Here is a 22,908-nt window from a genome sequence, read left to right as displayed (position 1 = left end):
TTGGGAGATCCTGTCTCAAATTTTTTAAATAAATAAATAAAAAGGGCTGGAGGTGTAGCTTAGTCATAAAGTACCCCTGAGCCCAATGCCCAGTACTGCCCCCCGCCAAAAAAAAAAAAAAATGCTCAAAGATAAAGAGTAAGGTACTCACAGGATTACACTATGGTTGAATGTCCTCATCAAAACTCATGTTAAAATTTAATCCCCATTGTGAAGTATTAAAAGATGGGACCAGGTAGGACTTTTAAGAAGTATTAGGTCATTCATGAATTAATGGATTAATAGGTTAATGAGTTATTTTGAAAAGAGATCTGTTATAAAAGTCAGTGTGCCTCCTTCTCTCATATGTGCCCCTCTCATCATGTGATGCAGGGCTCCACCTAGTGACTCTGCAGAGACTCTTCACCAGCAAGGACTTTATACCAGATGTATCCCCTTGATCTTGGATCTCCCGTTCTATAGAACTGAGAAGTAAATAACCTCTATTTGGTAATTTATGCAAATTCAATATAAACTACGAATAAAGGTTATTTACTCTGTGGTATTCAATTACAGCAACAGAAAAGGGACAAAGAGTCCATAAGCTTAGATGCTGACATTGTCATCGATTTACTGTGCCAAGACTTCAAATTGCTTACCCTTATTTTATTCAAGTATTAGAGGGAATAATGTTACTAACATGTTCTACAATAATGTAGACGGAACTATTTCATGAGCGGCTTTAGGAAGCACTTAGGAAAGAAGTAGACACATGATTAAAACACATATAAATGGAATCTGTATATGTCAAAAGGTAGCCACAGCCAGGTAAGACGGTATATGCCTATAATCCCAGCAACTCAGGAGGCTGAAGCAGGAGGGTTGCAAGTTCAAAGTCAGCCTCAGCAAAATAAAGGCCCTAAACAACTTATTGAGACCCTGTCTCAAAATAAAAAGGGGTGAGATGTGGCTCAGTGGTTAAGCACCCTGGAGTTCAAACTCCTGTACCCACCCTAAAAGATATTTAACCACATATCTCATTATCTTTCCCCACACTCTTTTTAGACCTGTATATTTTCCAAATGGTGCTTCTCAAACATTAACATGCATATGAGTCACAATGACAGCCTTATAAAAACAGATTCCTAGGCCCCACTCTAAAAAGCTTTGATTCAGCACTTTGATTCCACAATTTTTGTGTGAGATTTATTTAACAGTGTTTTTCTGAACAAGGTGATATAGCTGGTCCTAAGATTGCTCTTAGAGTAGTAGCAAGTCATAGATATGATACAGGCACTTTTATTATATTCCGATTTCCCTTTTGACACCCATCAAAGTATCATGAATAAACACCTCAGGGGGCTGGGGTTGGGGCTCAGTGGTAGCGCACTTGCCTGGCATGTGTGAGGCACTGGGTTCAATTCTCAGTATAATGTATGAATAAATAAAAAATAAAGATCTATCAACAACTACAAAAATATTTAAAAAAAAAAAAAAAAACTCAGTATTGCAATGAAGTTATTTTTAGGTTTCTCATTTAAAACTGGGATTAAAGGCTAGGCTACACGCCTGTAATCCCAGTGGCTTGAGAGGCTGAGGCAGGAGGATCTCAAGTTCAAAGCCAGCCTCACCAGAAGCCAGGCGCTTAGCAATTCAGTGAGACACTATCTCTAAATAAAATACAAAAATGGGCTTGGGATGTGACTCAGTGGTCAAGTGCCCCTGAATTCAATCCCCAGTACCAAAAAAACTGGATAGGGCCATATGAAAGATTATTATAGGACTGGGGTTGTAGCTCAGTAGTAGTGTGCTTGCCTAACACGTGTGAGGCACTGGTTTGATCCTCGGCACCATAAACAACTAAATAAAAGTATTAAGAAAAAAAAAAAAAAAGAAGATTATTGTAATAGCTATTCTATGTCACAAATAATCACCTCTCCAGTTTGTCTGTCATGATCCATACAAGGTTGTCCATCTTTTGGAGAATAAATGGTATACCTAAGAAATAAACAGTAAGTAACAGAAGCTATTATAATATTTGAATTATATATTAACATATTTGCCAATGTTGCTTCTGATGTCTTACCAGCATGACTTATAACTAAAATTTCTGACTGAACAACTGTCTACATCTATTATTTATACTTTTAAATGAGTTCTACTGTCACTCTAGTTACTAATGAAATATTTCTACCTTCATCAAAGGTAATGCCATTGAAAAATATGCACTGATCTTGACTTTGTGGTATGAATAAGAAAGATTATAACTAGGTTGGGGATATAGCTCAGTTAGTAGGGTGCTTGCCTCGGTGGAGCACCAGGCCCTGGGTTCAATCCCCAGCATCACAAAAATAAGAGTATAAGATATAAATTCCCTTGTGAAATGCAAATAGCTTTTATTTAATCTACATAGTCAAAAAAGAATCTTAATTTATAGAAAAAAAATACAAACTAAGCTGGGCATGGTGGCACACTCCTATAATCCCAGTAGCTTGGGAGACTGAGACAGGAGGATCGTGGATTCAATGCCAGCCTCAGCAAAAGCAAGGCGCTAAGCAACTTCAATGACACCTTGTCTCTAAATAAAATACAAAATAGGGCTGGGGATGTGGCTTACTGCCAAGTGCTCCTGAGTTCAATCCCCAGTAGCCGCCTCCACCCTACAAAAAAAAAAATACAAACTAAAACAGAAATAAAATCATCATTTTTCTGCTTGGCCAGGAATCTTTTTAATAACATCATAAAAGCCAATAGTTCTCTTTTCCCTGGTTCTATCTGTCACAAATACAAAGCAGCACAAGAAAATTAAGACACTGGCTAGAGAAAAAGAAAAAGATACAAGAGAAAAAAAAAAAAATTATGAAAAGTAAAAGGACAGGCTAGACACAGCAGCTCCCAGATACTTGGGAGGCTAAGGCAGAAGGATCACAAGTTCAAGTCCTCTCTGGGCAACTTAGCAAAATCCTGCCTTAAAATAAAATTTAAAAAGGCCCCTAGGACGTGGCTCAGAGGTAGAATACTTCTGTGTTCAATCCTCCTCGCCACTTGAAAAAAAAAGTAGCCTATGAACACTGAATTGTAAAACAAGAATTATATGATTTTTACTTTTCTATAAAGGATATTAAACTCACCGCTTCCCAAATTTAATTTTGTTTCTTTCTCTTAATGTTAAAAATTGCCACCTGACAAATGAATCATAGAAAGGATTAACATCAGTGGTAATGAAGGAACGACGCCAGTCTACCTATAAAAGGAAAAAAGAAAAGGTAATTTTTGAGAAATTTCCGAAAATTTTAAAAGAATTCCTACAAATCAATTATTTACTCTTCTACCCTTTATTCCCCCAACTTGGAATTACATCAGCTATTAAGCTGGGCAATTTGGGAGTTTGAGGCAGGAGAATCCCAAGTTCAAAGCCAGCCTCAGAACTTAGCAAGCGCCAAAGCAACTTAGCAAGACCCTGTCTCAAAACAAAATACAAAAAGGGCTGGGGATGTGGCTCAGTGGTTAAGCATCTCTAGGTTCAATCCCCAGTACCACAAAAAAAAGAATTATGTCAACTATTTTTGTAAATATTTATTTTTTTAGTTGTAGGTGGACACAATACTTTTTTTTTTTTTTTGAGAGAGAGAATTTTTTAACATTTATTTTTCAGTTTTTGGTGGACACAACATCTTTATTTTTATGTGGTCCTGAGGATTGAACCCATGCCTCATGCATGCCAGGCAAGCATTCTACCTCTGAGCCACAACCCCAATCCCTTATGTCAACTATTGAAAAAAAGTTTTCAAATTATACTTACTAAAATAACATATCAGGACTGGGGATATAGTTAAATTGGTAGAGTGCTTGCCTCACATGCACAAGACCCTGGGTTCAGAGGTTCAGAGTACCAATTAATTGTGAAAGCTGAAGATGGTTGCTGCTAAAGGGACCTATTTAATTGAAAGAAGTAGGACTAAACCTTTCAGGCAAAGTCCTGCCTGAATATTTAGGGTACTGAAATAATGTTAATTAACATAAGCACTATTCAGACTTAAGGATTCTGAAATGTGTGATACCAAAAAAAAAAAAAAAAAAAAAAAAAAATATATATATATATATATATATATATATATATATATATATATATGATCTCAATTACCACAATGACAAGTTTAATAAATGTTTTAAACACATTTATATATTAACAAACATACAGAAACAATAATAAATTAAAGAAGAAACAGTTAAATAATATAACATTCCATATTCGAGTTAATCTTTCGCTTCTTCATGTCTGTGGTTTGCTTTTGTGTTCGAGAGATTGAACCCAAGGGCACTTAACCACTGCACAATATCCCCAATCTTTTTTATTTTGAAATGGGGTCTTGCTAAGTTGCTTAGTGCCCTGCTAAATTTTTGAGGCTGGTCTCCAACTTGCAATGCTCCTGCCTCAGCCTCCCAAGTCACTGGGATTACAGGAGCATGACACCATGCCCAGCTCTTCATGTGTTTTTAGTAGACCTCCTTTCTTTTTTTTTTTGTACCAGAAATTGAACTCTGGGGTACTCAACCACAAAGCCACATCCCCAGCCCTATTTTGTATGTTATTTAGAGACAGGGTCTCACAGTGTCTTAGTGCCTCCCTAAATTACCAAAGCTGCCTTTGAACTCGAAATCCTCCTGTCTCAGCCTCCAGAGCCCCTGGGATTATAGGATTATGCCACTGTGCCTGGCCAGTAGACCCCTTTCTAATAATGGTTGACATACTAGGATACATTCCACTAAGACAAATATTAAAGTGCTTCAATGCTCAAATGAAAAACAGTACAATTCTTTAGAGGCATGCAGGCAGCAAATATTATTCCAAATGCAAGAGTTAATCCAAGTCTTTTAAAATAACTTAAATATAAATGCTTTCTTCATATATTCTTCAACTATGAAAGTGATTGGCATACCTTCAAACCTATTCTCTTTAGATCCTGAATAGCCAGTGGTGGGAAATAATCAAGCCAATGTTCTGCTTCAGAAAATTTTTCTATCTCTTCATCAGACAATCCAAGGGATTTCATAATGCCCCACTGGTATTTAGAAGATCCAGCTTTAGCAACAGCTTTACTCTGAAAACACAGGCAAAAACAAACTCCATCAAATAATAACCAACAACTACTTAACAGAGCAAATTTTTATTTTTAAGATTGTTTTAGTTTAGATGGACAGAATACCTCGTTTTATTTATTTATTTTTATGTGGTGCTAATGATCGAACCCAGTGCTTCACACATGTGAGGCAAGCATTCTACCACTGAGCCACAATCCCAGCCCCAGGACCAGAGTAATTTTAACTGAATAATCTAATTTGGTGATTTTCTGAATTCCAAAACAATACTGATACATCAGAACGTTGCAGAAGTTAGGTGTACTGTTTTATCTACAGAACTATACAGTCAAGATATTCATCAAGACACTATTATCAATGATAACTAAATAGATGGACAAAGAACTACTAATCATGAAGGTAAGCTCTCAGTCCCAAACTTTCTGTTTCCTGTCTTCTAATACAACATACTTCTTTCACGTTAGTTTTGTTTTAGCTATAAAGAAGCTACTACCAAGAGTTTTCTCCCTTCTCAGGATTTACCAATATCAAAAAGGCAACTAGGGCTGGGGATGTGGCTCAAACGGTAGCGCGCTCGCCTGGCATGCGTGCAGCCCGGGTTCCATCCTCAGCACCACGTACAAACAAAGATGTTGTGTCCACCGAGAACTAAAAAATAAATATTAAAAAATTCTCTCTCTCTCTCTCTCTCTCTCTCTCTCCCCCACTCTCTCTTTTTTTTTTTTTTTTAAAAAAAAAAAAGGCAACTAAATGCCCAGGGTTGGAGGAGGTCAAATTAAAATAAGCATCTATTAAGACAGCACAAGGGAGTTTTGAGTGTGATGGAATTGACCTATAGATCAATGGTAGAAACATGACTCTACCCATTTCCTTTTTTTTCAGGGGGGGGAGGCAGTGCTGGGGATTGAACCCAGGGCCTTGTGCATGCAAGGCAAGTACTCTACCAACTGAGCTATATCCCCAGCCCTCCCTTTTTTTTTAATACTTTTGTAGTTGTTGATGGACCTTTATTTTTATTGTTTATATGCAGTGCTGAGAATAGAACCCAGTGTCTCACACATGGTAGAGGGCCTCTGGATTCAACCCCTAATTCAACAAAAGAAAAACTAATAATAATAAAAAGTAACAAATATATAATAAAGAAAGGAAAGATGAGGAATGTCAAATGGACACTAGGAATCAACTTAAAAGAATTTCTAATGGCCCAGGACAGTGGTGCACACCTGTAATCTCAGTGGTTTAGGAGGCTGAGGCAGGAGGATTTCGAGTTCAAAGCCAGCCTCAGTGACTTAGCAAGGGCCTAAGCAACAACCGTGTCTCTAAAATATAAAAAGGAGCTTGGGATGGCTCAGTGGCTAAGCGCCCCTGGGTTCAATCCCTATACCAAAAAACAAACTTCCAAAGGTCAAAACTAGAACAATTTGAGTAATAATAACCACCACGACATACAAACACACAAAACCTTGACAGTTTAGATTATAACCTAAAGAATAAAATATAAATCCACACTGATATAAAATTTAAAAAGATTGAATAAATAAGTAAATTAGGGGAAAAGGACAAATATTCCTCTCAGAAGAATTCTAAATAATAAATATAGAAAGAGGAAAACAGAAAATCAGCACTAGAAAACTATTACAAGCAAGATACAGTGATGAATGCTAACGTTAATGAGTAAATGTTTAGCCTCAAATTAACTCTCCCAAAATACATAATTATAAAGAGAAAAAAAAAATGAAATCTTTAAAGGAGAAAAACCTGACAGACACCACCGTAACAAAAGTTAATTTCACCAATCAAACATATTATCTACTACTTGCTGACATAATACATTGAGAAGAATACATGAATTATCTGGTATTCTTTCCAATACCAGTAATATCAATTAAACAATAAGAAAAAAAATCATACAAACCCAAATTGCAAGCCAGTCTATGACAGGATTTGAACGTGCCCCACAAAGCATGTGTTAGAAACTTAATCCCCTATATTAACACTATTAAGAGTTGGAAACTTGGGGCTGGGGTTATGCCTCAGTGGTAGAGCACTTGCTTCACATGTGTGAGGCCCTGGGTTCAATTCTCAGCACTGCATATAAATAAATAAAATAAAAGATCCACTTACAACTAAAAAAAAAAAAAGCATTGGAACCTTTAAGAGGTTATAGGCCATGAGAGCTCTGTCCTCATGAATGTATTAATGTCATTATCACAGGAGAGGGTTCTTTATAAATAAAAGGACAAATTTGTCCCCCTCTTGCACACATTTGCTTACTCTCTGTCTCTTCTGCTATCTAATTGCCTTTCCATCATGAATGACATAGCAAGAAGACCCTCACAAGATGCTGGCCCTTTAATCTAGGATGTCCCAGTCTCCACAACTGTGAGCCAATAAGTTTCTGATCATTATAAATCATCCAATTTGTGGTATTCTGTTATAGCAACAACAAAAAAAGACTGTCCCTAACCCACTTGAATCACAGTGTGAAATATGATATATCAAGAACTATGTAATGTTTTGAACAACCAACAATAAAAATTTAAAAAAAATAAAGATGAAAAAAAAAAAAGACTGTCCCTAAATTATCTATCTGAAGAATACTCTTTACAACATCAAAAATCATAGAAGACAATAAAGACAGAGGAGACTAAGGAGATGTACTGAGACGTAATAACCAAATGCAATGTGGTAGCCTATATTGGACCTTAGAACAGAAAAGGACATTAGTTTTTTGTTTTTTTTTTTTTTTTAAAAAAAAAAGTGGGCTGGGGCTGTAGCTCAGTGGGAGAATGCTTGCCTAGCACATGTGAGGCACTGGGTTCAATGTTCAGCAGCACCATACTAAAATAAAAACTATTTGTCCATCTACAACAAAAACAACAAAAATTTTTTTTTAAAGGCAAAATTCAATTTAAATGATTTGAGTTTTGAAGTTTATCTATAGTTTACCCAATAATACTGGACTAATATTAATTCCTTAGTTTTGAGGATTATATCATAGTTAAAATATAACACTAGAAAACTGGTTGCAGATTATAAGAGAACTAAGTACTATCTTTCAACTCCTCTGTAAATCTAAAAATATTTTAAAAGAAAGTGGAAAGAAAAAAGCAATAAAGACAAATTTTTAATTTTATATTTCTTTAAAATTACATTTTATGTGCTAGGTAATGTGCTAATAAGAGAATGCACAAATAAATACACAAATACAAAATTTCAACATAAATATCAACCACCACCAAACCTTTTTTCCTTTAGCTTTATCTTTAATTATTATATCCTCTGTTTTAATACTGATTTCTTCCTCTTCCTCTTCTTCATCTGGAAAATCAGGGGGACAACCATACAGCTCTATTTCTCTTTTCAACTTGTCAGCACATGCCTATAACCCAAAATTAGAGATGGTAAAGTTCAAAATTCAAGGAAATAATGAGTATCTATTATTTCTATAGCCAATCAAAACTGACACTTTCTGAATATTTTGCAATATACATATGTAAATCACCACAGAAAACTCAAATAAGACAAATCACGTACTTCAAAATTCACTAATTTATAAATTAAATTAGTTTTTTTGTTGATTGCCTCAGCAAGCATTTATTCAATACTCAGAATACTCAGTGTAGTACATTATATGCTAGGCATGAGAAGAACAAATATATATATAAAACATAATGTTACTTTAAATAGTAATAACAGCATCATTTAAATGATTACTGTATTTAAAGATTACTGTATTTGTGGGGCTGGGGATATAGCTCAGTTGGTAGAGTGCTTCCCTCACATGCAAAAGGCCCTGGATTCAATCCCCAGCACCAAAAAAAAAAGAAGAACAAAAAGATAATTATATTTGTAGTGAGAGTTAAATTTCTATGGTTCATTATTTACCATGATCAATTTGCTAGGTAGACAGGACAGGTACTAAATTAGAAAAAAGACACTAAGAAATAAAGTGATTTAAGAAAGATTATAAAACTAGCAAGCTAAAAAACTAGCATTTGAATCTGGGCTTTCTGCCCCAACTCTTACCAATTATATCATAATGAGTCCACTGGCAAACACAAAGATGAGGGCTAGGGTTGTGGCTCAGCAGTAGAGCACTCGCCTAGCACATGCGAGGCGCTGGGTTCAATCCTCAGAACCACGTAAAAAAAAAAAAAAAAGTAAAGGTATAAAAAAAATTTTTTTTTTAAAAGAGAGAGTGAGAGAGGAGAGAGAGAGAGAATTTTTAATATTTATTTTTTAGTTATCGGCGGATACAACATCTTTGTATGTGGTGCTGAGGATCGAACCCAGGCCACACGCATGCCAGGCAAGCGGGCTACCACTTGAGCCACATCCCCAGCCCTAAAAAAAATTTTTAAAAAAAGAAAAAGATGAGGGCTGGAGCTATAGTTCAGTGGCAGAGCGCTTGCCTACCATGCATGAGGTACTGGGTTTGATTCTCAGCACCACATAAAAATAATAAATAAATAAATAAATGTGTTCTGTCCATCTACAACTACAAAAAATATTAAAAAGAAAACAAAGATAATGCTTGACCAATATGATTCTACAACATGTACATTCAGAAAAATGAGAAATTATATTCCATCTATGTATAATATACCAAAATGCATAAATGCATTCTATTTTCATGTGTAAGTAATTAAAACAAAAAAAATTAAAAAAAAAACAAAGATGAAACTAAGCAACATTACAGTTATGAGAAAAATATATACATAGAATTGAAAATTTTAAAAACAGAGGAGGTGCCAGGTATGGTGGCACCTCCTCTGTGTTTAATTGCTTATAATCCCAGCAATTTGGGAAGCCAAGGCAGGATTCCAAGTTCAAGCCAGCCTCAGCAACTTAGCAAGGCCCTGTCTCAAAAAATAAAAAGGCTGGGGCATGTAGCTCAGTGGCAAACTGCCCCTGAATTCAATCCCTAGGACCATATTAAAAAAGAGAGAGAGAGAGAAAGAGCAAGCGAGCACTTAAATTCAGAAGAGCTTCAGTTATTAAAAAGAACACCAGAAAGTCACCATTTTGCAACTACCAATACAATAATTAATACAGATAAAAATCATCAAAAAATACTATATCCACTTCGTTACTGAATAACAGGATATTCAGAGGTTCTCAAAGTATGGCCCCAAAAATTACTTTTTAATTATAAAGGGAAAATGTCACTTTTAGAAGGAAGAAATCTGTGTGATATTAACTCGTTATTATTAAAATGAGAAAAACAACCAATTATATGCTTTTTGATAGATATAGGGGGAAATGTACATTTCATCAATGTAAAATTCTTGCCAGAGTATTTAACCCAAATTAAAGAAAGCTAATATAACAGGTGACCCATAAAAGAAAAATAATCCACCAGAAAAGACTTCTTAGGACAGCTAAAAAACTTGCCATAAATTAGGGGCTGGGATACAACACTTGCCTGGCATGTGTGAGGCCCTGGGTTCGATCCTAACTACCACATAAATAAATAAAATAAACATATTGTGTCCAACTACAACTAAAAAATAAATATTTAAAATAAATAAATAAAAGTTTCATTTAAAAAAAGAGATGGACTTTTATTTTATTTATTTTAAAAAATTTAGGGCTAGGGTTGTAGCTCAGTAGTACAGCAATTGCCTAGCACATGTGAGGCACTAAGTTCGATTCTCAGCATCACATGTAAACAAATAAAGGTCCATTGACAACTAAAAAAAAATTTTTTTAAAAGAGAAAGAGGGGCTGGGGATGTGGCTCAAGCGGTAGCGTGCTCGCCTGGCATGCATGCGGCCCAGGTTCCATCCCCAGCACCACATACAAAGATGTTGTGTCCACCGATAACTAAAAAACAAATAATAAAAAATTCTCTCTCTCTCTCTCTCTCTCTCTCTCTTTTAAAAAAAAAAGAAAGAAATTTGCCAGAGCTTAAAGATGATAATATTGCATCTATGCCAAATTTCTTTGAGGGGATAATGTGACTGCAATGGAGTAAAAGAATGTCTATCTTCTCAGGAGATACATGCTGAAATATTTGGGTGTAACACCCAAATATTAAGTCTCCAACTTACTTCAAAAAGTTTATAGAAAAAGGGAAAGAACAAGTTGTGGGGGTTCATGCCTATGATCTTAGCTACTCAAGAGGCTAAAGTTGGAGGATCACAACTTCAAGGCCAGCCTGGGCAACTTGGTGAGACCCTATCTCAAAACAGCTCAGTGGAAGAATGCCTGCCCCTGGGCTCAACCCACAGGACTGTTTAAAAATAAAAAAATTTTAAAAAGGTCACGGGAGCACATGTGCACATGTGTTTATGTTGAAAGAGATCATGTTAACATGTGTGGCACATGTTAACACAAGTACAGGGTATGACTTGGTAACCACAGGTAAAGAATATAATATTGTTTACTGTATTATCCTTTCACCTTTTTTGTAGCTTTGACTTCTTCAAAATGAAAGACTGGAAAATAAAAAGAAATTCCTAATCTCATTATATTTAGAAGATTTTTTTTTCAACGCTAATTTTCTGGTCCATTACTCATTGAGAATTATTTCTAGTGTCAGTTCATAACAATTGAAAACATTTATAAAAATGATCAAGTTAGCCCAAGTGGCAAACACCTATAATCCCATAGACTAAAGGCTAAAGCAGAAGGATTCCAAGTTCTTCAAGGCCAGCATCGACAACTTAGCAAGACTCTGTCAAAAAATATAAAGGACTGGGAATCTAGCTAGTGGTAGAGTTTCAAACTCCAATATTGCAATAAATAATCAAAATATGATACCAGTATTTAGTACTTTATGCTAACATTCTGTATATGTCCCAATGCACAAATCACAGTACATTCTGCTGGTTAGAAATTACAATTTCAACATAGACATGAATATATAAGGTATTAAAAAACAGCAAAAAAAAAAAAATCACTTAGACTTTAGTGTATACCTTTTATTTAAGTACTCTTTCAAATGATACTGTGTATGTATATATGTATTGATTGAGCTTTGTAAGTTGCCAAGGCTGGCCTCAGAGTTGTGATACTCAGCCTCCAGAATCACTGGGATTTTAGGCATGCATCACTACTGGACGTGGTTTCAAATGTTTTTTTTCAATTAATCTTCACTATAATAAACTCAACTCATTTCTCAAAACATTTTAATATAGCAGTATTTGAAAATCCTATATCAAGCTCTTGAATTGGATATTAGTATTTGCTCTAAACTAAAAAAGTAAAAACCAATCCTATAAGGAATCTTACCTTAATAGGCATCCCCGTACAGTGCAAACCAAAGGGAAACAGACAGCTTTTTCCTTTTAATCTCTGGTACCCTACTGCAAACTATAGAAAGAAAATTAAATTTAAATTACTGTATACATGAGACACAAATACAAAATGCTAATTTTTCATGAACAGTTTTATTCTTCTTATCTTTCTTTAGAACACCAGTTAGATTTTACAGTCATTCCAAAATTCTAATGCACTGTCGTTTTTGCTGTTTTGTTACATGCATACATGCTTAGAACCTTGCACAAATACACACATATGAAAATTAAATATAAAAATTACATCAACTAAACATGAAAATTATGTTTAAAATTAAGGAATTCTAAGTTTTTTTAACAAGAAGCAATTTCTACATATGCCATTTTCTTCAAAATATTATTTATTAAGGATTCTATTCCATTATTTAAATGTAGAAGAAGCTTTACCTCACACTTGGATAAAGAAAATGTGTGCCCCAAATGCAGACGGCCATTCATATATGGATATGGGAAGGTTGCAAAGTATTTGCCCTTGCTGTAAAACAATCATGTAAAAAATAAAGTTCAGAAATGAAAATGCCAAGTTTCTTTTACAATGAGGGATGGGGTGTAGGAAACGTTTAATATAAATAACATGTTAAATTTTAGTTATTTAAAAGTAAATTTATAAATCCAGAGATTAAAAGTTCTCTAAAACTGAAACTCACTTTTGATTTTCAAAGAATACATTTGTAGGTAACTACTAAGAAATAAACATCTTTGGCTAGGTATGGTGGCACACACCTGTAATCTCATTAACTCAAGTCTCTGGGGCAGAAGAATTACAAGCCTGAGGCCAACCTCAGGAATTTAGTAAGGCCCTAAGAAACTCAGAAAGATCCTGTCTCAAAACATAAAAATGGCTGGGACTGTAGCTCAGTGGTAAAGGCTGCTGGATTCAATCCCTGGTACCAAAAAAGGAAAAAAAGATAAACATCTTTAGCTGGGTGAAAAAGCAAAAGCAAAAATAAATATCTTGTAGCAGATACCAGAGGTGTAACTTAAGCTAAAATACATTATTTAATTTAAAAAATTTAATACTCTTAGGAAATCTGTATAAATTTAATGTTTCACTAATAAGATTGTATTCACTAGACATATATAAAGCAATTCAAAGTCCCTTAAGTAAAATAAAACAATAAAATATGTGATAGATTGATTTTAAAAAACACCTTTTTAATGCTGTTTATTATGTGACATTATTTTTCCTCATGAATTACATTAACATACATATGCTGTACAGCATATATATGCTATATTATATAAACTAAAAGGAACAGAAAACTTATATATGCTATGCAGCATTTGTAAATGCACTATCCAAGTTTTAAACCCACTGATACTACTACCTGTGTGTTCCTCCCTACTTTTTTCCACCAGGGATAATCAATATCCTGAAATTTGTTTATATCATTCCCTTTCTTTTGAAGAGTTTACATATATATCTATGTCCATAAATAATATATCATTTAGCTTTACTCTCTTGTGGATTTTATATAAAACATGGTATATTTTATAGAGACTTCTATTTGATTTTTTTCACTCAACATTTTATTACTTAGTTTCCTCAGCACTAATACATACACCCACAGTTCATTCTCTTTTGTTGAACAAATCGGCTTTTTCATTTCATTTTTCTTTGAGGGGTGTGTACTGGGGATTGAACTCAGGGGCTCTCGATCACTGAGCAACATCCTCAGCCCTATTTTGTATTGCATTTAGAGACAGGGTCTCACTAAGTTGCTTTAGAGCCTTACTGTTGCTGAGGCTGGCTTTGAACTTGCAATCTTCCTGTCTCAGCTTCCTGAGCTTCTGGGATTACAGGCATCTGTCACCGCGCCCAGCTTCAGTTCACTTTTGATTACTTTCAGAGGGCCTTTTTTTTTTTTTCCGGTGGGAGGCCATTGCGCGGGGAGAGTGCTGAGGATTGAACCCAGGGCCTTGTGCATGCAAGGCAAGCACTCTATCAACTGAGCTACATCCCCAGCACCAACTTTTGATAACTTTCAATACCTTAAAGTTGACCGAATTCTAAAACCAAAATACAGTTTATTTATAGTAATATAGTAGAATATAGTAATATTATAGTTTAAAGTATAACATCAGAAACTGTATTTTGGTATTTTTTTCTCTTAAAAAAATACAATATAGGGCTGGGGATGTGGCTCAAGCGGTAGCACGCTTGCCTGGCATGCGTGCGGCCCGGGTTCGATCCTCAGCACCACATACAAACAAAGATGTTGTGTCCGCCGATAACTAAAAAATAAATACTAAAAAATTATCTCTCTTTCTCTCTCTCTCTTAAAAAAAAAAAATACAATATATATTCTATTAAAGTTAGTTACGTAGCAAGGAATATACACTTTAGAATTAGAAAATTCTAAAACAAGTCCAGACCCCGTGAATTCCTAACTATGCAATCCTGAGCCAGTTACTTAGTCTCTGTTCCTTCATCTGCAAAATAGAGATTTAAAAAAAAAAAAAAAAAGGGCTAGAGTTGTGGCCCAGTGGTAGAGCACTTGCCTGGCATGTGTGAGGCCCTGGGTTTAAATCTCAGCACTGCATATAAATAAATAAAGGTCCATCAACAACTAAAAATACCGAAAAAAAAAAATTTTTTTTTTTAATTATTTACTGGACTGGGGTTGTGGCTCAGTGATAGAGTGCTTGCCTAGCAAGTGTGAAGCATTGGGTTTGATTCTTACAGCACCACATAGAAAAATAAAGTTATTATGTACAAATACAACTAAAATTTTTTTTTAATTATTTACCTTAAAGAGTTAGAATAAGATTAAATAAGAATATACATGTAAAAACCAGAGTGTTTCCTAGCAAGTAAATCTTCAATGTTAGCTACTATCATTGTTATAGTTATTGCTGTGTTTCTTCAATTTGAAGAAGAATATATTTACATATTTCAACATATTTGAAGTTTGAATACATCTTATAATTGATGCTTAGGTTTATTATGGCAATGTTCCAAGGGACGTTATGTTTTTGGTTTTACCCAATATTGTATCATTATCTAACATCTTAAAATCATCTTAGCATCAAGACAATAAAAAATTATGAAATAAGATCCTCAAATACAGAAACCCTTCAAACATTTGTTTTGTGTCTTTGGAGATAATTATCACTATGAGTCTCTCAGAATAACTTCACTTTATAAGTAAAGATAAAACTCCTCCCTTATCTGAATATGAAAAATAGAAGTTTAGAGGCAGGGCGGGGGGGGGGGGGGGGAGATATAGCTCAGTGGTAGAATGCTTGCTTGCCTAGGATGTGAGAGGAGCCTGAGTTAGATCCCCATTACCACCAAAAAAATAAAAAATAAACACACACACACCACACACATACACATACACACACATACACATACACATACACACACATACACATACACATACACACAGAGTTATGTAGAAAAATCTCTAAGAATTCCACAGAAGATTTTAATTTGAAGGCAGAAAGTGGAAGTCATGTCCGTTAGCCCATTTCAGACATTACACAGTTTCTTATCTTTTCCACATCTGCACATTGATGTACAGAACTTCACAAATGGTACTTACTTGGTCTGCTTTTCTAAATCAGATGCATTGATCTCAAATACTTTCTCAGTATCCCATTTCTGTTGGATTTCTTTCTCAATCTTCTTCAAAAAGTCTACTTTGGCTGTTCCTTTTCTTTCCTATTAAACACAAAAGAAATAGAATAATCCACTATGCACTTCAGCAGGATTGATTTAAAAAGGAAAAAAAGGTGGGGAAGGGATTGGATTCACACAGAACTGAGCTGCTCACTGATAGATCCATTTTTCCCATGGTTATCTTGAAATGTAAATGAACAAGACTAAAAATTAGAGTTACTGATCTCTGAGAAATTGAGAGTAGCCAGGCACACTGGCTCACACCTGTAATCCCACTCACTTGAAAGGATGAGGCAGGAGAATGGCAAGTTCATGGCTAGCCTTGGCAACTTAATACGTCCCTAACTCAAAATAAAGAGTAAACAGGACTAGGAATAAATTCAGTGGTAGAACACCTCTGAGTTTAGTACCAGTACCACAAAAAAAAAAAAAAAAAAAAAAAAAAAATGATGATGATAAAGAAGAAAAGAGAAATTGAGAGTAAAATAGCAGGTGCCAAAGGCCAAGAAGAGTAGGTTGAAGGAAGAATAAGGAAAGGTCAATCAATGGGTACTAAGTTACAATTAGATAAGAGTAAGTAGTTTCAGTGTTTATTGCACAATAAAGTGACTATAGATAGCAACTGGGTACTGTATATCTCAAAAACCTAAAAAAAGACAATTTTTAATGTTTTTGCCACAAAATAGTGTTGTTTGAGGAGATAGATATGTTTAACCTGATTGCAATGCACAAGTGTACTGAAACACCACATAGTACCCCATTATTATGTGTTAATATGCATACTTTTTATGTTTTTACATATCAATTAAAACAAATTCAAACTTTTAAAAAACAGGTCAGAGAATTGGATTATGGGACTACTCAGATTGTGCGTGGCATCTCAAAAAAACTTTTTACCTAAGCTGTGTCCTCTACCCTCAGAATACATAAAATAAAGTTTTACTCAGGCAGAAAAAAAAACAAATAAATTAGGGTTATGATCTGTCCACTTCAAATCTTTAAAAGAATAAAAAATCACTTACATATGTAAAAACCTTTTGAAATATTTTTTTAAATTGGATACTACAATATAACACTGTCACCAAATGTTCCTATTTATTTAGTTAAAATATATAAATACTTAACAAAGTATAGGATAGAGTCCTGTCTGCTTGCCAAGCTGCAATTATGCCCACCAAAGGAGGATTTGGGTCCCCATGGGTAGAGGCTGAGGAAGGATTAGTCATCTATATTTTTTTAGGGAAGCACTAATGAAGAACTTCTCTCTAAAATGCTTAATAGACTGCTAATCTTAAATTAAACAGAAAATAATAAGTCTCTTAGTGTACTGGACCTACCAGGCAACATCCCATCATCCCTTAAACCACTATTGGATGAAAATAAAAGAATACAGAAAATTCCACCTTGGGAAAAAAAGGGTAAGAACTTAATTTGTAGTTTATTTTTCTCTATGAAAATGAATTAGCTGCTAACAGCAAGCAGAACACAGACTTAGGGGCTGGGGATGTGGCTCAAGCGGTAGAGCGCTCGCCTGGCATGCGTGCGGCACAGGTTCGATCCTCAGCACCACATACAAACAAAGATGTTGTGTTCACCGAGAACTAAAAAATAAATATTAAAATTCTCTCTTTAAAAAAAAAAAGTATTTAAAAAAAAAAGAACACAGACTTAGAGAACAATCACGTGGGAAAACTCAATGACAATGGACCAGACACAAATCTAATTCTGTTTTGAAAAATTAATATTAGTTTCTACAGTTTTATTGTCTAGTATAAATTTGAACCAAAATTATATTTTCTTCTACTTTTTTTTTTTTGGATTCTGAGGATTGAACCCAGCCAGGGACACCCTTCTATTGAGCTACATCCCTAGACCTTCTTATTTTTTTATTTTGAGACAGTATCTAAATTGCCAAAGCTGGCCCCAAACTTGAGATCCTCTGGCCTCAAACTTCCAAGTCACTGGGATTATAGGCATATGCCACCATACCTGGCTTTCTTATGCTTCTTACATACTACCATTTCCAGATTCTGCAGCATTTCCAAATGAGAAAATACCTGGCTTCTACTTACACTTCTACAAATCACAAGATGGCTGTCATCACCAAGTTAACCAACATCTGGATCTCAGTCTCCTTTAAATCATGTCTTTCCTCTGCCCTGGCACACAGCAATTTAATAAATGCTTCCTATGCATCAAAGCCAGACTCAACAATTTAGAAAGACCCTGTCTCAAAATAAAAAATTTAAAAAGGCTGGGGATGTGGCTCAGTGGTTAAGTCCCCAGAATTCAATCCCTAGCACCAAAAAAAAAAAAAAAAAAAAAACCTTCCTATCACATCATAGATATACTGCATTCTTAGACAGCTATTTTAAATGATTACACAAATATGAAGTATTATACAGAGAAATTCTGTGCAATCAAAAATTCCTAAAATAACTGTCTTAAATCTTCTTTATATCTTTTATAATAAAAATAACTAATATTTTTACATGTTATTTAAAATAATGAGAACGCATGCCGAGAAATGCATTCTTAGGCAATTTCATTATTATGCAAACTTTGTGGAGTATACTTACACAAAATAAGGTAACTGTGACATCACTAGTTTATATATAATCTTATGGGACCACCACCTACATGCAGTCTGTCATTGAAACATTATGTTGCACAAGATTGTAGTATTAAAATTAAGAAAGATTCTACTATAAATTTGTCGACTGTTTTTACCTTTTTTCATTTTATTTAAAATAGAAGAATGATTTACTATGTTTTATTTTTAAGCATGCGTAAGATCAAAGACAAGTATAAGCAACATAAAAACAAAATATCAGCTTACAAGGAGTTGAAATGATGGATTTAAAATTAAAAGCCTTGCCTTAAAAGCAGAGAGGAAATATAAAAGCATTCCATAATTTGAAAAAGTCATGAGTATAACAAAAGCCAAAGGAAAATAAAAGTAACAAGTAAATTAATGTTTCTTTAAATCCTGATCACATCATAACTGCTATGTATAGAAATCAAAACTCAAATTTGATCAAGTCAATTCCCCTCTAGAGGCTCTCTCTATTGCTCTTAAGATAAAGTCCATACTTTTAAACCTTGTGTTCAAGGCCCTTCTTGTCTCATCTCTGACAAGCCTCTTTCCCCCTCTCACCTCTCACCCACTCTGGGCCTATTAGACCATGTGCATTTCCCCAAAGTTGTTATGCTTCCTCTCACCTCTGGGCCCTTGTTTAAGCTATTCATGCTGCTAGGATCTATTTGTTTCGCTATCTCATCCTTCAGGTCTCAGCTATTACCTACCTCAACTCCTCAAAAGTTCACAAAATCCCTTTTTATTTTAATTTTTTTTTTTATAGTTGTAGATGGACAGCATGCCTTTATTTATTTCTTTATGTGGTGCTGAGGATCGAATTCAGTGTCTCACACTTGCTAGGCATGTGCACTGACACTGAGCTACAGCCCCAGCCCACGAAATCCCTCTTAATCCTACCTATCAATATGTCCCCTATGCTAGCACTAATCATATAGTGGTCCTAATGTTTCCCCCATCAGACTATAAGTTTCTTCATGGTAAGAACTATGTCTTGCTTCTCAGTATATCCTCAATGTTCACATTATAGTAGGCCCTTGGTAAATATTTGAATTAAAAAAGTGAATTTCAATTTTTTTATATTGTGGCCAAAAAGAAATAACATGGACTAGGTATTGGGTTACACATTTGAATCAAGGTACTAAGAAATATAGACTAAGTATGGTTACATAAGGATTTCCTTTTCCCAGAAAGAGTAAGCCCCAGCACCTGTTCACTCCTTTCCACTGCTGCTACCAGTCACCTTTTCATTTAGATCCTGATTTACACTGCAAAACAACATTGGCAGGTGGAAGCTACTGGGGATTAACCCCAGGGCCGTGTTCATGACAGGCCAGTACTCTACCAGAGCCACATTCCCAGCCCACCAAAAAACTTAACAAATAGTCTCTCTAGTCTTAGATATACAAAACCCTGTTTTCAATCCTAATATACAAGGGCTACCTTATTAAAATACACTATGGCAGTGACAACAGGTTGCCTGTGCAACATCCATTCTTCCCCTTCATCCTTAGTAACAGAAACCCAGGGGCTGGGATTGTGGCTCAGCAGTAGAGCACTCGTCTAGCACCTGCGAGGCCATGAGTTCGATCCTCAGCACCACATAAAAATAAATAAACAAAATAAAGATATTGTGGCCAACTACTTCTAAAAAATAAATATTAAAAAAAAAAAGAAAAGAAACCCAGTCTTACTTAGGGTACAGTAAAAGCAATTTAAATACATTTTTCTAGGTTTCCAGGCAAATTCAGTTATATTACAGATATGTGACTGGGTTCTGGCAAAGGAGTTTGGGGTAGAAGAAAGTAAGTCACTTTCTTCTACCCCAGCCCATATAAAAGTAGTGGCACACCTGGCACGGGGGTCACACCTGTAACCCCAGCAGCTCAAGAGGCTAAGATAGGGGATTGTGAATTCAAAGCCAGCCTCAGCTAAAGCAAGGCACTAAGCAACTCAGTGAGACTCTGTCTTTAAATAAAATACAAAATAGGGCTGGGGATGTGGCTTAGTGGTTGAGTGGTCCTTAGTTCAATCCTGGTATCCAAAAAAAAATAAGTGGTGCATGCCCATAATTCTAGCAATTTGGGAGGCTGAGGCAGGATTCCAAGTTCGACAACAGCCTCAGCAACTCAGCAAGACCCTGCCTCAAAATAAAATATATAAACAGTTGGGGAGAGGCTCAGTAGTTAAGTGCCCCTGGGTTCAATCTCCAGTTAAAAAAAAAAAAAAAAAAAAAAAAACCTGTACTTAAACAGACCACTTATTTAGGGACTCATGAAAATGTTTTAGTTTCTTATAAAATCATGAGAAAACATGAACTTTGAAGTCAAACAAAAAATTTTAATATATAATATGAATGTGTCTTCATAACAATATAGTTGTTAAAATATAGTTTTTAATATTTTTACAGAGGAAGAAACCTACAAAGAAAATAAATTCCTAGGGCCTCATGAAGTATAGGGGTATCTCATACCCTAGGAGTACTGGGTCAAATGAATTCCCACCATATCTTAACTAAATTTCTCCTTAAGCAACTTTAGTTGACTCCTCTACAAGTAACCAAATAACACCTAAAACACTTTCACCCGACTGAACTGTAAACCGGCAGGAAGGAACTTTTAGATCATTATAATCAACTCAGCACCAAGAATAATGATACTGACTCATAAGTTACATGAAAATATTTTTTGCTTAAAAATGACCACATCACCCACTTAAAGTATGAAAGCAATAGTCTTCCAAACATTTAGAACTCTTCTCCTTGTATTGAGCATGCTAAACTCATGAAAGTTCTCTGGGTTTTCTACTTCTCATAACTTGTCTCCAGTACCTCAAAGGTCAATCATAATGAAACCTGATATTGGCCTCAGCACCAAACTGCTCTATAACCTTGAGCATGTCACTTAATCAATGTGAGCTTCAATTTCTTCATTGATAATAAAATGTTAATGCTGGGCGTGGTGGCCCATGCCTGTAATCCCAGTTACTCAGAAGGTTAAGGCAAGAGGATCACAAGTTTGAACCAGCCTAAGCAACTTATAGAGGACCTAAGCAATTCAGAGAGACCCTGTCTCAAAATAAAAAGTAAAAAAAGGACTGTGTGGTATAGCACAATGTTAAAGCACCCCTGGGTTCAATCCCCTATAGGAAAAAATAAATAAATAAAATAAAAATTTAAAAAATAAAACATTATTTAACTAGATCAGAGTTCCTAAAACTTTGGCACTAATGTTGTGCCAGATAACTGTTTTCCAGAGCTGTCCAGTGCACTGAAAGATGTTTAAAAACAGCCCTGGCTTCTACCCACTAGAAACTAGTAGCACACCCTGAGCTGGGACTACCAATAGTGTCTTCAAACAACAGCAAATGTTCTCTGCAGGGCAGAATCACCCCCGTATGAAATAAATGAAATAAACAAATCTTTTCATAAATTCATGACATTTTGCAGTTAAGACACATTTATTAACATTTAACTTAATTAATTTTAAAAGTCTAAGAAGTAGGTTGAAAAGCAATTATCCTTTCAAAGACAACAAATCTGAAGTTCAAAGATCAAGGCAATAAATGAGGAAACTGGACATTCCTATTTCTGCTTCCTTTTCTAATTCTGCATGCATCCTGGTTCCACCACTTATCAGCTGTAGAGCTCAAAACAGGTTCTACCCAGGTCACCTGTCTAACTGTTCAGTGCTCTCTCTATATAGTCTAGTTCCTACACACTAGAAACTTTTGTAAACTGCAAATTGGTATTCTATGAATATAAATACTGCTTTTTACTTAAGGATATTTCACATTATAGAACAAATCCCCCGATCCCGAATGAAGAAAATAAATCCTATCTTACACCCTCCTTTCTTAAGGTTTTTGGTTCCTGGGTCATTGTCACCCTCTATAACACTATTTATCTCATAATTTTGATGATTTCAATAGCCACATGATCATTTCAAAAGATTTCAATATAACACACAGAAGATCCTTCATGAATTCCAACTGCAAAAATTCTTCAGCTCTATTGGGATTTTGACCCCTTTCTCATTAATCATTAGTTTGCCACCCCATCTTGTCCAACATCTTCACTTTCCTCCCTTATACATCTATACAATCACTCCTGGTTTTACCTGCTCTTACCTAACAAAAGCCCAACTCTCCTATCCACCTTCTCTGCTCCTTCACCAGGGCAGCTGAAAGTGGCAGAAGGAAATCACTAAACCAAAATGAATGATCTTAATTTAAATTAATTAAGTTCAAATGATTCCATGCAGTGCTACTAATTTCTGGAAGCCAGTCTGTCACTCCTCCTTATT

General features: G+C 35.1%; 1 protein-coding gene across 2 annotated transcripts in view; it reads right to left on the bottom strand.

The window, feature by feature from the left end:
* Positions 1 to 22,908, bottom strand: part of Lars1 (leucyl-tRNA synthetase 1) — a 73,186-nt gene that overhangs the window by 47,418 nt on the left and 2,860 nt on the right. For both annotated transcript variants that reach the window (XM_076856764.1, XM_076856763.1), the window contains exons 2-8: positions 15,932 to 16,050; positions 12,771 to 12,858; positions 12,319 to 12,399; positions 8,324 to 8,461; positions 4,920 to 5,081; positions 3,111 to 3,223; positions 1,914 to 1,977 (exon numbers count right to left, since the gene is read on the bottom strand). In XM_076856764.1, coding sequence (XP_076712879.1) covers positions 1,914 to 1,977; positions 3,111 to 3,223; positions 4,920 to 5,081; positions 8,324 to 8,461; positions 12,319 to 12,399; positions 12,771 to 12,858; positions 15,932 to 16,050 — 765 coding nt within the window. The remainder of the gene's footprint in view (positions 1 to 1,913; positions 1,978 to 3,110; positions 3,224 to 4,919; positions 5,082 to 8,323; positions 8,462 to 12,318; positions 12,400 to 12,770; positions 12,859 to 15,931; positions 16,051 to 22,908) is intronic.

This window comes from Callospermophilus lateralis, chromosome 5 (genome assembly GCF_048772815.1).
Source record: "Callospermophilus lateralis isolate mCalLat2 chromosome 5, mCalLat2.hap1, whole genome shotgun sequence".
Taxonomy (NCBI): Eukaryota; Metazoa; Chordata; class Mammalia; order Rodentia; family Sciuridae; genus Callospermophilus; species Callospermophilus lateralis.
This window is presented reverse-complemented; position numbering and strand designations above follow the sequence as displayed.